Raw genomic sequence first — 13,813 nt, 5'->3', positions numbered from 1 at the left:
TTATCTGACAAAGATGGGACAGCATCAAATATTCATTACATGAATTTAGTCTTAAAATGTCTTAAACCTAGAGGTGACATAAAAAAAAATACCAATGTTTTTATAATTGAATGTAATAATCTATAATCATTTTTACAACCCTTCTTTTTGTCTGAATTAAAGTACACCAGAAGTCGCGAGTTACATGAAGCACCTGAAGGCAGCACTGATGGAGGTGACGTCACCGTTTCTTGTGTTTGACAGCGTCCCCGGCACCGACGTCTCCTCCCTCCCTCCCTCCCTCCCACACAGAGCTCCAATAAGCTTGATTGTCCAACTTGAGACATTAGCAGTTATTAACTGACACACAATAAGGGACGTCTCACACCGGGTTAGTCTGTTCCTGTTCAGCATGGTCTTTATTGTAAACATTTAGGGGCGGAGAGTAGACAAACTATGGCTGTTCAGACTCGCTATACAGTCCAGTCTGTGTCCTTCAGTGCCTCAGAGACTGCGGCCTCTCACAGTCCTGACAGGCACTAGAACATGAAGAGCTTTTCCCTCATTGGAAGCAATGTAGCAAAGACAAAAAACATCCTTCTGCACAAATTCTCCTCTTGCTAAAGCTGAGAGACAACCTACGTCAAATCTGAACTTAGTTTTACATCATACAGTGTGTGTCATTTATGTCCATTTACTTTGCTCTGTTCTGCAGTCCAGCAGCCAAAGACAAAATATGTAGCAGCATTAAAAACATAACATAGAACCATCTGGTTTATGTCAAATGTCAAAACGTTGTTCCAGTATTTTTGTATGCTCTATCCCCATTTACTTCAAAGTATGTATACTACTTTATATTACTATTAACCATTGGCACAATGTGTTTGACGGGGATGGTGGTAAGGCTCTATGGATGGAAACGTCAGTTGTTCTTTTGGCTGGTCCACCACTTCTGTCCAGACTGAAACACCTCAACAACTATTTGGTAGATTGTCATGTAGTTTGGTTCAGACATTCATGGTCCCCAGAGGATAAGCCCTCATAACCTTTCAGCTCTGTATTTAAAAAAAAATCCACTAGCAGAGATTTGAAACATGCTTTCTGTAGGTATAAGTGCAGGTGGAAAAAGAGAGGATTGCAGTACCACAAAGGTCCCATACAGGAATTTGTGTACACAGTTTTCAGTTAATGGGCGGAAACATAAAGAACACTTGTCATGTTAGTGCTACCACTGCTCTCTCAGGCTGTAACAGTCCACATTTTATTGCTTGATTTACTGACATAAACTACTGTAGCAGCAACCCGCCCGGAAAAAAGCAGAACTCTAGCAGCAAAACAACCATAAGCCTGGTCAGCAGGCGTCTGTGGCGAAGCCTGAGATCACCGGAACAAGAGGCACTGACAAAGAGGAAGTGTTTGGCTCTAAAAATGGCTACATTTCCCTTCCCATCATTCCTTGTTCTCTGTGGTTTTACAGCTGTGTGGTCTTTTAAGGTGCTTCCAGTCCGCCTCGCTCTCACAGCGCTGGACTCTGCTGAAGAACTTCTTGATGAGAGCTTTGGCTTCTGCTTTGACTGCTGACACAAACACAAGAGTCAGAAAACAGTGCATTGTTTGAAGCAGTGCAAAGTTTATTATTTTTAATAATTTATACCCTGCTTACCTTGGCCTTTTCCCCGACTCCTTCCTTCTGCAAGAAGGTGAGACAAGTAGCGAGCGAAGGACTTGAACAGCTCCTACAACCACAGAAAGCAACCGCTGAGAAGTCATCGGCAAACAAGCCAAGCCTGTTATTTCATTTCACACTGCTGCTCCTCTGCAAACACGAAATAGTAATCGCCTCTCTCACCTTCGTGGCAAACTTCCCCTGAGTGTAAAAAGGGTCCAGATAGCGGACCACGATGTCAGCAGCTTCCTTCAGCGTCACCGACTTCGGTGGCTCGCTCACCGGGTGCAGGGCCCTCTCCTGCACATTAGGGTTAAAGGTCACTCTTCTGGTGCTGCCATCGGCGGGGCGGCTGCGCTTTGCTGGAGGAGGCGACTCTTTGTTGCCTTTCATATCATCTGTCAGCTGGACATATACAGCATGTGTCATCATTAGTTACTGTGCAGGAGATAAATCTTAGCACTGGATAAGAATCAGACCTACCCCTTGTATTAGAGCTGGTTTAGCTTCTTTCTCTGGTTTCTTTTGTCTGTGAGGGGGTAAAAAAAATCTGTTGAGAGTTGATACAAAAGAACTTTCCCAGCTAAGTTGTCATAAAATGGTGCAATTTTTCTGTGGCAGACCTCGTATCCTCTTCAGATGCATCTTGAACCTGCTTCAGCTCTGAAGTCTCTGTTTTAAACGTTTCCTCCTTCTCGTCATCATCAGTTATAAGTATTACTTCTTTACTTTCTTCTCGTGTCACATCCTGAGTCTCTGATTCGACGGGACTGCTCTCCACAGCTTCCACAGTGATAGGTGAGTGTTCCTGCTGGCAGATGTGTTCTTCAGGGCTCACAGTGGTAGTTTGAGATAACCTAGTACGAAGTCCCTTCGGCGTCTCCAGCTCCTCCTGGCTTTTTTCTGTTGTTTGTTTCTTTGCAAAGTACTGGGAAATGTTGCGGGAACTTTTTGCCGCTTCCGCCAGCTTCTGCTGCTTCTTGGTCATGGCTTTGCCCCCCTTTGTCGGGCTGTTCATGGAGGCAGCGACTGCATTTGCTCTGGCTCGGATGGACGATGTTACAGCTGAAGATGTATCTGTGTTTGTCTCTTTTATTCCCACCTTGTTCCCCTTGAGAGATGTCTCTCCAGAGCCTCCTGAGCTGTCATTGTAAAACCCGCCACTCTCTGACCATTTGTTAGAAGCAGTGTCCAACATGGAGGACTTCAGCAGATCCTTGGCAGTCTGGAAGGGGTTGGATGAGCCCCTCTGGCCTGCCCCTACTCTCTTACGCTTCAGCTGGAGGAATAATGGGGGAAAAAATACGTGTTTATATCAGAAAGATCCAGCCACAAGAAGCCAGAATAACTGCTTCTAAACTTGCTGAAGAAAGTGTCTACTAAGGTGATCTTACTGAGTAGATTTCAGACGCAGATGTGAACCCTTGCAGCTCCTCAGAAAAGGATGAAGAAGAGGAGGAGGATGCTTCCTCTTTGACTTTTGACTCAGCTTCTCTCGATTCACTGCTGCTGTTAGCCTTGTCACCCTCTCCTTTTTGACCTCCAGCTGAGGGAAGTGCCCCTTTCTTCATCTCTGACACCTTCAGAATAAGAGATGTGTCAGGAATATGTCTTCCTTATCTCAACAGCAGAACAGTCGGGAGTTACCTTCTTTAGGACAGCAGCTTTGTACAAGTTGGAGGACTTGCTGTTCTTGAAAACCTCGTATTCGAGATCCACTGCCAAGGACAGAGTGTCATAGCTGAGAGGTGGAAAGGAGATGAAGAACAATGTCAGGTGACAGTGTTACTTTTCTTCAGAAAATTAACTATGTATAATAATGATATTTGTAGCGTGTGTCTGCATAATTACTTGAATGTGTCTTCTGCCCCCTGGTGGCCATGTAACGCCTCTTCCAATAGATACAAGCAGTGTTCTCTGGCCTGAAATATTAAGTTAATTAACAATTGAATAATTGAAAAAAACAGTGCTAAAATAAAATAGCCAATTGTCAATAAAGGCTATTGGTGTGAATAACAGAAGAATTATAATAGTTTTATCAATTAGAAAGACATTTGGGTGATTGCACAATTTATAGAGTTCAACACCAAAGCAAAAAAGAGCAAACATTTTGTTAGTGGTCACATGTGTGCAGATACGTTTTGTTATTACATCAATTATGGTTTAGCAGAACAGAGGATATCCTCATTTCAGCTGAAGGTTCCCATTTCTACTGTACAAAATGTCATTATGTAATACATAGATGGGCCACAGTGGCAGTACTTTATTTTCATCTGCTGCACTCTCCTTTTCTATGCTGTAGAAGTACTGCATATTTACAGCAGTTGTGTTGTGTTGCTCAGTTGCAACTGCCTTCACACCTCATGACACATGAGTCACTGAATTCCTGTAGACATGTTAATGAATGGAGCAGGTATGAGGAATGTGTTTGTGGCTCTGTTGTACCTTTACAGTGAGCCTGGGGATCCTCTGGCTGCTGGCCTCTCTGAGTGGGCAATTAGCATCTGCACAAGAGGACACACCGCTTATATGACAGTACACATCGGCCTGAATATGCATTCATAATTATTTTCTTCTGTATTTATATTACCTGGGGGGTCAAAATCCTCTCTCTGACCATCAGTTCCCTAAAGAAACATCAGCAAAGACAGAAGTTAATATTCAACAAAATTAGAGAACTTCCAATCAAACAGTGCACATCTGATATGGTGGTGTACTCTTTGTATTATTTTAGAGAAGTAACACTGGTACACTTCCTGTGCATCGTGACAAGATTCAACATTGACATCACCCTGAACCTCTTTGCTACCATAAGCACATTAAAATTTCTCTTCTGAGTTTGAAGCAGACCCTGTGTCAGCTTGACAGTGACTTTAAGAGAAGAGTTAAGTCAATTACTATTGAGCCTTACTGAGATAAGTTTTCACTGCAGATATAAGTATTAAAATGTATGTAAGAATATTCCTTACCCAGCCAAGACTACTGCATATACTGCCATCTTTCAAGCCTGTAAGAGCTGGCTATTTATAAATTTTGGATGTAGCCTCACTAGTAATTCTCTTAAACATTATTAAAGGTCCCATATTTTACACTTTTCATGTGTTTCATTTGAAGTTTTGTTATCCCGAAGAAGATATGTGAGGTTTTAATAACAAAAACCACCTGAATGTAGTTTTAACTCTCCTCTCTCAGGCTTCTATCTGGAGCTTGGTAACAACAGGTCGGTGAGCCAATCAGAGGAGAGGCTCTGAGCTGACTTTTTTCTGAGGTTGGATAGTGGGTCCAGGTGGGCCGGGCTTGGGGCATTGCTTAGATCCGTGACTGCATTGTTGTGACATCACAAAGTTCCAGAAGTCCTGACAGCTCATTTTAAGGCTCAGTTTCTGAATACAGGCTGTGTGCATTTCTCTGTGGACTGAGCGCTTTGATACTTTCACAGTATTAACACAGAACCTAGACCTGCTTTATAATCAAAAAAGACATGGAAATCTCACTTTACACAATGTGGGACCTTTAATATATATATATATGTGGTTCTTTGTGGTGAAGTGACAACGATCTTCCATTATGATCGTCACTTCTTGGTTGTTTATGTTCTGTTTCTACTATTGTACAATTATGATGACATTCCTGTTTTCATTTATGCTGTGTTGTAAACTGTTTGGCCAAGCTCCACTTGGGGCTGCTGAGGAATAGTTTTTCCTCGGTGTTGTGCCAGTTCCACTGAACATGTGGGAACGATTTACTACAAGCCGCACTTACAGGGGCCCCAATAAACCCCTGCCTTTTAGCTGTCCACAGCTGGCGAACAGATGTACAGACACACAATGCAAACAATGTATGGAGTTGTTTTTCTAGTCCAATTAAGTTTACATTTCTACAAAGGTTTGTGTGTGTTGGTTATTATGATTCACCTTCCGTAAATTCATCTGCTGCTTGAAGAGATCGGAAAACTCCTTTTTCCTCTTTATGTCCTCATATTCACTATTGCCATCTTCCCCTTCATCATATCTACAAGGTGTAACATTAGTATTATTATACAGGTTCATCGTTACTTATATTACTTTGAATCCACACTGAAGAAATATAACCTCCAAAATGGGACGAATCAAATTAACATTTAAGAAAATGTCATTAAACTTGTCCTGCCTTTCAAAGCCATAGCCCTTCTTTCCTCCTTCGTAAGCGTCTGGCTGGAAACCGAACCGTCCTTTGGGCTCTCTGCTGTGAGCCGCCTCAGTCTTGGTGCTGAGGACAGCCGCTCTCTCCAGCTGTGCGCGTACAGCTTTAGGGTCACGGCAGTAGTCGCAGGCGCCGGCACAGTTTGGCGTCTTGTCTCCAAAGAACTTGGAGATGATAGCATGACGACAACTGTTGGGTAGATGAGATACACTGTGTATTAGAAACTAAATTCATGTAAGGGCAGGAAATTGACATAGCTCCTGCAAGTTAGAAGGAATTAGCAAAACTAAAGACAATAAACATAAGACAAAACAAGACAACAAAAAGACAATGTGAAGCTGGCTACCATGTTGAGAGCTTGTGAGACTGATGATGTTTTTGTGCACACAGTAAACATCTCTCCACCATACACTGGCTGTTTGGAGCAGCTATCTGGTGCATGAGTGATCTATTAGATGTTGTGTAACCATCACACACCAACCGCAATCAATGTTTCTATTATGAAATAAGCCAAATAGGGCTCCCTTGCCATATAACATAAAAAATACAGCAATAGTGCAGAATAGTAAAACTAATAGACAGAGCTATTAGCTTCTGTACATCTTGATGGACTGATATAAAGAATGCATTAGAGCAAATTAAATCTTAATTGGGGAGGTGACTTTCAGTCTTATCTTCCTTTTTTTTTTTTTTTTTGGACAACTTTTATTCATTTGTAACAAGAGCCCACCTTCTTCCTGCGTGTTATGTTTTCTATTGACATCCCTGCTTAATGTGTGATTGTTTCCACTCTTTCTATAAAAGAAAAGCCTCACACTCCTGTATCAGATCCAGCATTATGTAACACCACAACCACACACAGAGAGAGTGTGTCTGGGAAGCAGCTCATTAAACCAGCCACTTCAACAACATACTAACTACCTTGCTGGAAATGGAAATGCTGTCTCCACAGCCATGAAAGAGAGAGGTGCAGTCTCACCAAAGGAGGTGGGGAAAGACAGAGAGGAGCACAAAGAGTCTGTGAGGCAACAGTCACTCCCAGATGGGACCGTCAGAGAGAGAACAACCTTAGAGGCAGACAAACTAAAGTAAGGAGCACAGTCAAGCAGCACAGCAAATAACTACTCAATGTGTCATTACCAAAATAAAAAACAACAAAAAGAAGAGAAGAAGCCTGAAGACCACACTAAAGAAAGAACAGAAGAAATAAAAAGGCTCAAAAGGGAGGAAAAACAGAGAAGCAGTGAATGGGATTTGTTTTCGTGTGTCATCTCACTTTTCCTCAACTCCACATGCAGACTATCACCTGTACCTGAGGAATTATCCCTCCTAACCCTAATCTCAACCTGACTGCTAATCTTCAGTAGCGTCTGAGCACTCCTCCTCCTCTGGATGACTTACAACACTCAGACACTCAGCAGGTAACTCCTTCAGTAAAAATACCATGTTTATCTCTGTCCCCTCCTCATCAACTTGTCTGCTTACTTCTGTTTTGTCATCTTTGCCGGTTAGTCTGGGCCTGGCTGAGTGTGTGAAAACAACAAAGACTCTCATAGGTAAGTGCCTCTCACACTGAGTGTGTCTGTATCTGTTCCCGTGCATTTGAGAGACAAAGCACCTGAGAGATACTGCAGGCTGGGAAGAATCTCAAGAATGTGTTTGAAAATACTGAGTTGTTATGTGCAAACACAGAGGAAATTTAAACTCGTCTGCTTTAAAATAAGGAGGTGGGGTAACTCTGTTGTTGCACAGTATGACAATAGCAGGAGTTTCTCACATCATCTGTAAATTATAATGTTCATTATTAAACTTAACAAAGAGTTGATGTGGAGAAGTCTGAATTAGGGCTGTAGTAATAGTATAAGAATAGTAACTGAACTTGGGGCATTGGGGGTAAATAGTGACAGGAAAGTCAGATTAAAATGCAAATGTCCACACATCTGTTTTTCTGCAGATTTTGGATTAATTTAATATTTAAAAATTGATATAACGTCTAAAATTAACACCCACCAAGCACTGACTGCGCAGAAATATCATTTATGTCATAATATCATGTCTTACAAAAAAGCCTGACAGAGGGTTAACTTGTTAAGTTATGGTGAATGCCCTAAACCACCAGCACCACCCCCTGTATCATTACCCTGGTAAACAGACCTACTCTCAGACACACACTTGGCTAAAAACACTACATGCTCTACATCAGTTCACCCCCAGGCAGTAAAACTCCTGTCTTTCTCTCACTGTAATCCTCCCACTTTCTCTCTCAAAATCACAAAACCCCAATTATGTAGAGAAACTGTTAGGGAGCACAACTTGATCGTGTTCATAGATGAACAGCAGCAAATTATGTGCTTGTGTCAACTTACTGGCAATGTCAGGGCGTCAGTGACAACCAACAGGAGTTATATCCTGATGACACTAAACACACGCAAATAAATGAGATGCTGTGTAAACTAAATTCAAGCTTGACCTTTTCAGTGTAAATCCACCCTGTTCCTGCCTCGTCACGAGGATGGATGCCAAAGAAGAGACGCTGAACCTTCTGAACAGGATATGGATAAAGTTGCAGGGTCTGTCCAGTGCCAACGCTATAGAGGTGGGCGCTTTCTCCATCCTGTTGATCTTCATCTGTGAGTGTCCGCTGTCTATCGATACTGATTTTCTTTATTGGGTAAGACTGAGCTAGTCGTGATACTGACGATTTGCCCTCCCGCAGTGGTGGTCCTGCTCATGACAGTGCTGACCTGCGTGACCTGCTGCTGCTGTCGTAAGACGAAGATGAAGGGAGCGAAACTCTGAGCAAATGTGCTCCACATGACGAGAATTATTTCATTATGATCAGACATCTAAGCACAGGAGATGGTGCACACACAAAAAGACCCCACAAAAGCAGGATTTCTCTGCAGCTCTATCAAACACGGGGGAATCCTGCAGAGTCAGCGAAAAATCCTACATGTCTGTCATGGTCATGTAATTCGTAGGTAAATAATCGAGATCCATTTCAGTGGAGCCTCAAACTGGGTGTGTCCAGTGGCACTGTAGAAGCTCAACCCTTGAACAACAAAGCACCTGACAAACACAGAGAAGGATGTTCTGACCAGCTGCGAGACACACCCGCCAAAGCTGCCAGATTTTCAAGAGAATCCACATTCCACGGAGCATCCCTGCGCTGTACAGAGCACAACCAACCACAATTGTAACTTTAATAATGCAGACAAAATCTGAGGAATATGAGTGGGAAAAATGTGGACAACCGCTTACAAAAAACTGAACAAGATCAAAAGCAGGTTACACAGTGAGATATGAAGAAAAGACCAAATTGGTTTGTTAATGTTTTTCTAAGCCTGACTGTGTCATTCTTAAGGTATGAGAATTGGCAGTGAGACTTGGAGTTAGGTAAGATCCTCCTATGGGTGGGGGGCTGTTTTGCCTGGTGTACTCTGTACAACAAAGCATAAAGAGAGATCAAGTCTGCCCTCTGCTGTACACAAACTAAAATAGCTTGTACATAATGAAAGATGTTTAATGTGTAAACCTGCATGTTGCATTTGTGCAAACGGCAAAGGGATAATGTAATGATGTCATGCTTTGAGTTTACACTTATTGCCCTACTTCCTAAAAAAGCAATAAACAAAAAGTGACTTGCATGCATGTGAGCGCTGATTTCTTCACTCACCCTTCTTGCTCACAGAATGACACCATGGCTTCAAAGTCTGTGATGGCTGCTTTGTCGGTCTCCTTTGCAGACCCTCGTTTTTCCTATAGACAGGTTGTTCAGAGATGTTCACACACCTTGACATCAATCTGAATTCTCACATTTAGAGTCCTCTTTTGCTGTGCTGACCTGTCTGCGGGCGACTTCCTTGCGGATGAGGAAGTTAATCTGCCCCTTATCTTTCGGGGAGTAGTATGTGCGACATGAGGAGGGCAGTCCATCTCTCCCTGCTCGCCCAGACTCTTGGTAGTAACTGGCCAGAGACTTAGCGAGGTTCCAGTGAGCTACAAACCTGCGGGATTAACGGAAACATCAGCACATACAAACTTAAATACTGTAGCAAATACAAAATAATACAGCAAAAACCATCTCACCTGACATTGGCCTTGTCTACTCCCATACCAAAGCTGATGGTGGCTACAATAACCAACACCTTCCCCTCCATCCACTCATTCTGGACCTCTGTGCGATCTCCTGCTTTCAGACCTGCCAGAACAGAGGTCAAACACATCAGCCCCAATCCTGATGTTTTCTAATCTTACACATACTCCTTACTTACTCCTACCTGCATGATAAGGCTTGGCCAAGACTCCCAGTTTGGTCAGCTGGTAAGCCACTGTCTCACAGCCTTCCCTGGTCCGACAATAAACAATCCCACAACCCTGTTCACAGACATCAGATAGTGTGAGAAAACCAGCATTTTTGGGGAAAACATTATCTACCAAAAATTATTCTTCTGCATCAAACTAGAATTTTATGGTACATAATTACAGAAAATAGCATCCTTTTGTCCTGCTGCACAGTCTATACTCGACTGTTTATAATAATCTGCATTAAGTGAATTTGATACATATCACAGCTGGGCCGATGTTGGCACAGAGACTGTAAAAACAGTTTCATTATCCCGCTTTATCCCGCGTTTCATTATACTTCACAACCACTTGAGGGATTTTAGGGCTCACAACTTGCCTAATGTAAGACGTGACATCTGTCACAATTAGTCATCGGAGAAGCCTCACATTTGACGAGAGGATTGATGTTAAAATCCTGCTCATTAAATTGCTCCTGTTTCAAAGAAAATAGTCACGACAGGGCTGTCTACAGGATGCCAAGTATGTATCATGGCATGAAAAGCTTCAGCGTGCTGAGACATGATTTGGGCGCCATGTGAACTGTACTGTTATCAAACCAAGCTTTACATTGTTCACTGCCTTCCACCTCCGCTGTTATACTATTTCATTTTTGGTTGAACATGTCATATCTAATTTTTGCACCTGTCACCTTCGTGTAGTTCATATGCTATTTCAAATTTTACACTTGTCTGTAGATGAATTTTATTTTTTGTTTTATTTCAGTATTAATTATCACCTTACTTTTGCTCCATTTTTATTCTAGTATTCTTCTAATAAAGGACAAGAAATTGCAGCACAGAAATGCTGAATCTCAAATATATGTTTGAGATTATTTTGAAACCATTTTACAGTCCACCGGAGAGTGGTGACAAGTTTATCTTTCAGTTTTAAAGCGTTGCGCTCATACTTGGCTATATGGGATTTTTAAACTCTCAGATATGGATAACAGTATCATCCAGAACATCCAGTATCAGTGAAGTCAAGAATTGTTAAGGCTTTGTTTCAGTTTGCTTGAATCCACAAACTTTAAATTACTCTCCCTGCACATGGAAACACAACACAATATATACAGAAACCCTTAGGCTAATTAAAGTTATTATTTTCAGATATTTTTGTTTCTGTCTTTCCAAAATGAGCTGTTCTTTGTTTACCTCTCCAACATGATATTAATGAAACTGTTAAAAAAGCAACTTGTGATCTATCCTTTAAGCAAAATGGAACAGAGCCTCACAGAGTCCAGTCCACTGACCTGTCCACTAGACCCGCCGTCCAGCCCCAGCGCCTTCTTAATAAAGGCATGCAGATGGACGTAGGGGTTTGGCAGCAGGTCCATGAAGATCACATCGTAGTGCAAGTTACTGCGAAAAACGGGTGTAACAAAAGATAGCGGCAAGCGCAGCCTGAGGGAATGAACAATATCCTCTTGTACATTCTTGGGCGCTGTCGCTGTCAGGGCCAAGCAGGGAACTCCAGGCATGCGAGCGCGCAGCTCACCCAGTTTGAGGTAGTCCGGTCTAAAATCATGGCCCCACTGGGAGACACAGTGAGCTTCATCCACAGCCAGGTAGGACAGCAGACCACGGGAGCACAGGCCTGTCAGGCACGGTTGGAACGAAGGAGAGGCCACCATCTCTGGAGTGATGTAGAGGAGCTTTAGCTTCGGGCTGCTGCTCTCCAGGTCAGTCAGGATCAGACGGCGCTCGCCTGCTGGGAGCTTGGAGTTAATAGAGCAGGCAGGGATGTTCAGCTCCTGCAGGTGCTGCACTTGGTCCTGGGAGAAAACACAGAAGTGAGCAACACATATAGAGACAAGAAGAAGAAAGTGAACCATTTGGAATTACCTCCATTTGTTTATAAATGTGTCAGATCTTCATCTATGTTACAATTATGTACAAATGCAATCTATTTCAACTAATAACACAAAAATCTATGTGTTGCTCTTGTCTGTACTAAATACACCATTCAGACATTCCAGCCTAGTATTTATAGCAGTTATTAAATCAAAATGTTCATTTACTTTTTCCACCAGAACTGTTAATGTTTAATGTTTGATGGGTGTCTTTAATAAATACACAAGAGATTATGACTGTTTGAGTCATACTAGCATAGGGACAATGTGATAAAGCTCAGATCACATTTAGGGCCCAAGGAATGCAGAAAACCAGGTCACAACAAAGGGGTCACATACTTGTACATGCATAACACTTTAACTGAGACTGCACTCAAAATCTTACAGGTGTCTGACAGGTTTACATTGAAGCAGCAGAACCAGAGACAGAAACTCACCTGAATGAGAGCGATGAGCGGGGATATAACCAGAGTGATGCCCTCAGCCACCACTGCAGGCAGCTGGTAACAGAGAGACTTTCCTGCTCCAGTAGGCATGCACACAAACACATCCCTGTCACCTACACACACACACACATACAACGACACCGCGTCACACATTACTGCCTCCATGACAACGACAACACTACCTGTGAGAGACAATGCACACTCAGCTTCATATTATTGAACGTTAGTAAAGTTTCCTTGTTGGTGTTAGCCAGCTAACGTCAGCTAATTAGCAGAGAGCCACAGAAACTAACTCAGCAGACAAATAAACTCCTGGCTGACTCACCTCTGAGGACTGCTTTGACAACATCTTCCTGTATTTTAGACCTGAAGCTGTCAAACCCAAAGTGGGTTTTTAAAGCCTGTTTTAAACTTGTTGTCATCGTCTTCCTGTCATATAATAATCCTCTCCAGCGTCGTCGCGCACCGATGACATCATCACAGTTGTGCTATTTCTGTAACTGAAAAAAAACAACAACTAACTGACAGAAAAAAACAAGTTTTTCTCGATCCTATATCAATCGTTCATGAAGTCGATATTCATTTTTACTTTTTGTTTTATAACTGTATAAATATAGTAAAACAATTGTCACAGTTAGAGCTCTCTGATTGGTGCAGCTGGTACACGCCTTTCAGCTGATCACATGTAAGCGATACAGTATGTGGCCTAAAGTATGTGGACACCCCTAAATAACAACAGTTTTTGGCTATGTTGAATGATGGAAAAGCCACCTCCAGGATAACACTTTGCCAGCATTTAAATTAATTAGTTAAACCCCTTCAAGATATCATGTCTGGTACCAGAAAGTGATACTGTAACGGATATGTGACTGTGAAATAGATATTGGGGATTAAAAAAATAAAATATTTCCCTCTAAACTGCTGTACAGATGTGAAATTATTAAAATAAGTATTAAGTATAAGGACCACAAAACAAAAGTAGTTAAATGTAATCACACAAGGGGAGTAATGTTCACCTGTCTACATGTTTTTGATTACATAGTGCATCTAAATGGATTTGGGGCAAAAGAGACAACTTTCAAACAACCACTTGTCCACATGTAATAACTCGCTTTTTCTATTTTATGTACTTAATGACCAGGAAATCCAAGTGAACACGTTTCATCCATCTGCTACCTGAGGTGATGTTTCAGAAGATGCGTGAAGATGAAGGGAGCCAGTCACTGTCAAGATTTTACAAAAATATTCCTCCCACAGTGCACTGGGATTGTTCCTGTATAATACAACCATGCAGAGCAAATAAATAAGGCCTATTTAGAGAATATAGTTCACAAAATTACCTCA

The 13,813-nt window shown here is 42.1% G+C and overlaps 1 protein-coding gene and 1 long non-coding RNA gene across 5 annotated transcripts; one reads left to right on the top strand and one right to left on the bottom strand.

Moving 5' to 3' along the window:
• Nucleotides 1-371: 371 nt before the first annotated feature.
• Nucleotides 372-13,006, bottom strand: recql5 (RecQ helicase-like 5). Of its 4 annotated transcripts, none has more exons than XM_071474096.1 (19): nt 12,795-12,996; nt 12,461-12,582; nt 11,424-11,945; nt 10,108-10,204; nt 9,917-10,028; nt 9,672-9,834; nt 9,504-9,586; nt 5,795-6,016; nt 5,560-5,656; nt 4,236-4,272; nt 4,091-4,149; nt 3,497-3,567; nt 3,293-3,386; nt 3,040-3,225; nt 2,269-2,924; nt 2,129-2,174; nt 1,829-2,050; nt 1,643-1,715; nt 372-1,553 (listed from the first exon to the last, which is right to left on the bottom strand). In XM_071474096.1, the coding sequence occupies exons 1-19, from the start codon at nt 12,889-12,891 to the stop codon at nt 1,429-1,431; spliced, it is 3,084 nt and encodes a 1,027-aa protein (XP_071330197.1). In that variant the 5' UTR covers nt 12,892-12,996; the 3' UTR covers nt 372-1,428. The 4 variants fall into 4 exon arrangements, with proteins under 4 accessions (XP_071330197.1, XP_071330194.1, XP_071330196.1 ...); XM_071474093.1 differs by having other exon boundaries at nt 1,282-1,556; nt 2,129-2,195; nt 12,795-13,006; XM_071474095.1 differs by having other exon boundaries at nt 1,282-1,556; nt 12,795-13,002.
• LOC139618283 (uncharacterized) lies at nt 6,862-9,472 on the top strand. The gene is made up of 4 exons (XR_011689705.1): nt 6,862-7,248; nt 7,340-7,383; nt 8,306-8,457; nt 8,544-9,472. It is a non-coding gene; the product is annotated as an uncharacterized lncRNA (long non-coding RNA).
• Nucleotides 13,007-13,813: the final 807 nt, after the last annotated feature.

Source organism: Trachinotus anak, unplaced genomic scaffold (assembly GCF_046630095.1).
Source record: "Trachinotus anak isolate AG129_WGS33_773 ecotype Australia unplaced genomic scaffold, CSIRO_AGI_Tana_v1 ptg000003l, whole genome shotgun sequence".
Taxonomy (NCBI): Eukaryota; Metazoa; Chordata; class Actinopteri; order Carangiformes; family Carangidae; genus Trachinotus; species Trachinotus anak.
The sequence above is the reverse complement of the archived record's forward strand: the minus strand, read 5'-3'. Positions and strand labels throughout refer to the sequence as shown.

Excerpts from the sequence above, each read along its gene's own strand:
- recql5 (XM_071474093.1), bottom strand. The coding sequence starts at position 12,891 with ATGACAACAAGTTTAAAACAGGCTTTAAAAACCCACTTTGGGTTTGAC. Across the intron at positions 4,273-5,559 it reads AGCAGATGAATTTACGGAAG|GGAACTGATGGTCAGAGAGA; the intron begins GTGAATCATAAT and ends ATGTTTCTTTAG. Across the intron at positions 4,150-4,235 it reads AGAGGATTTTGACCCCCCAG|ATGCTAATTGCCCACTCAGA; the intron begins GTAATATAAATA and ends CCTCTTGTGCAG.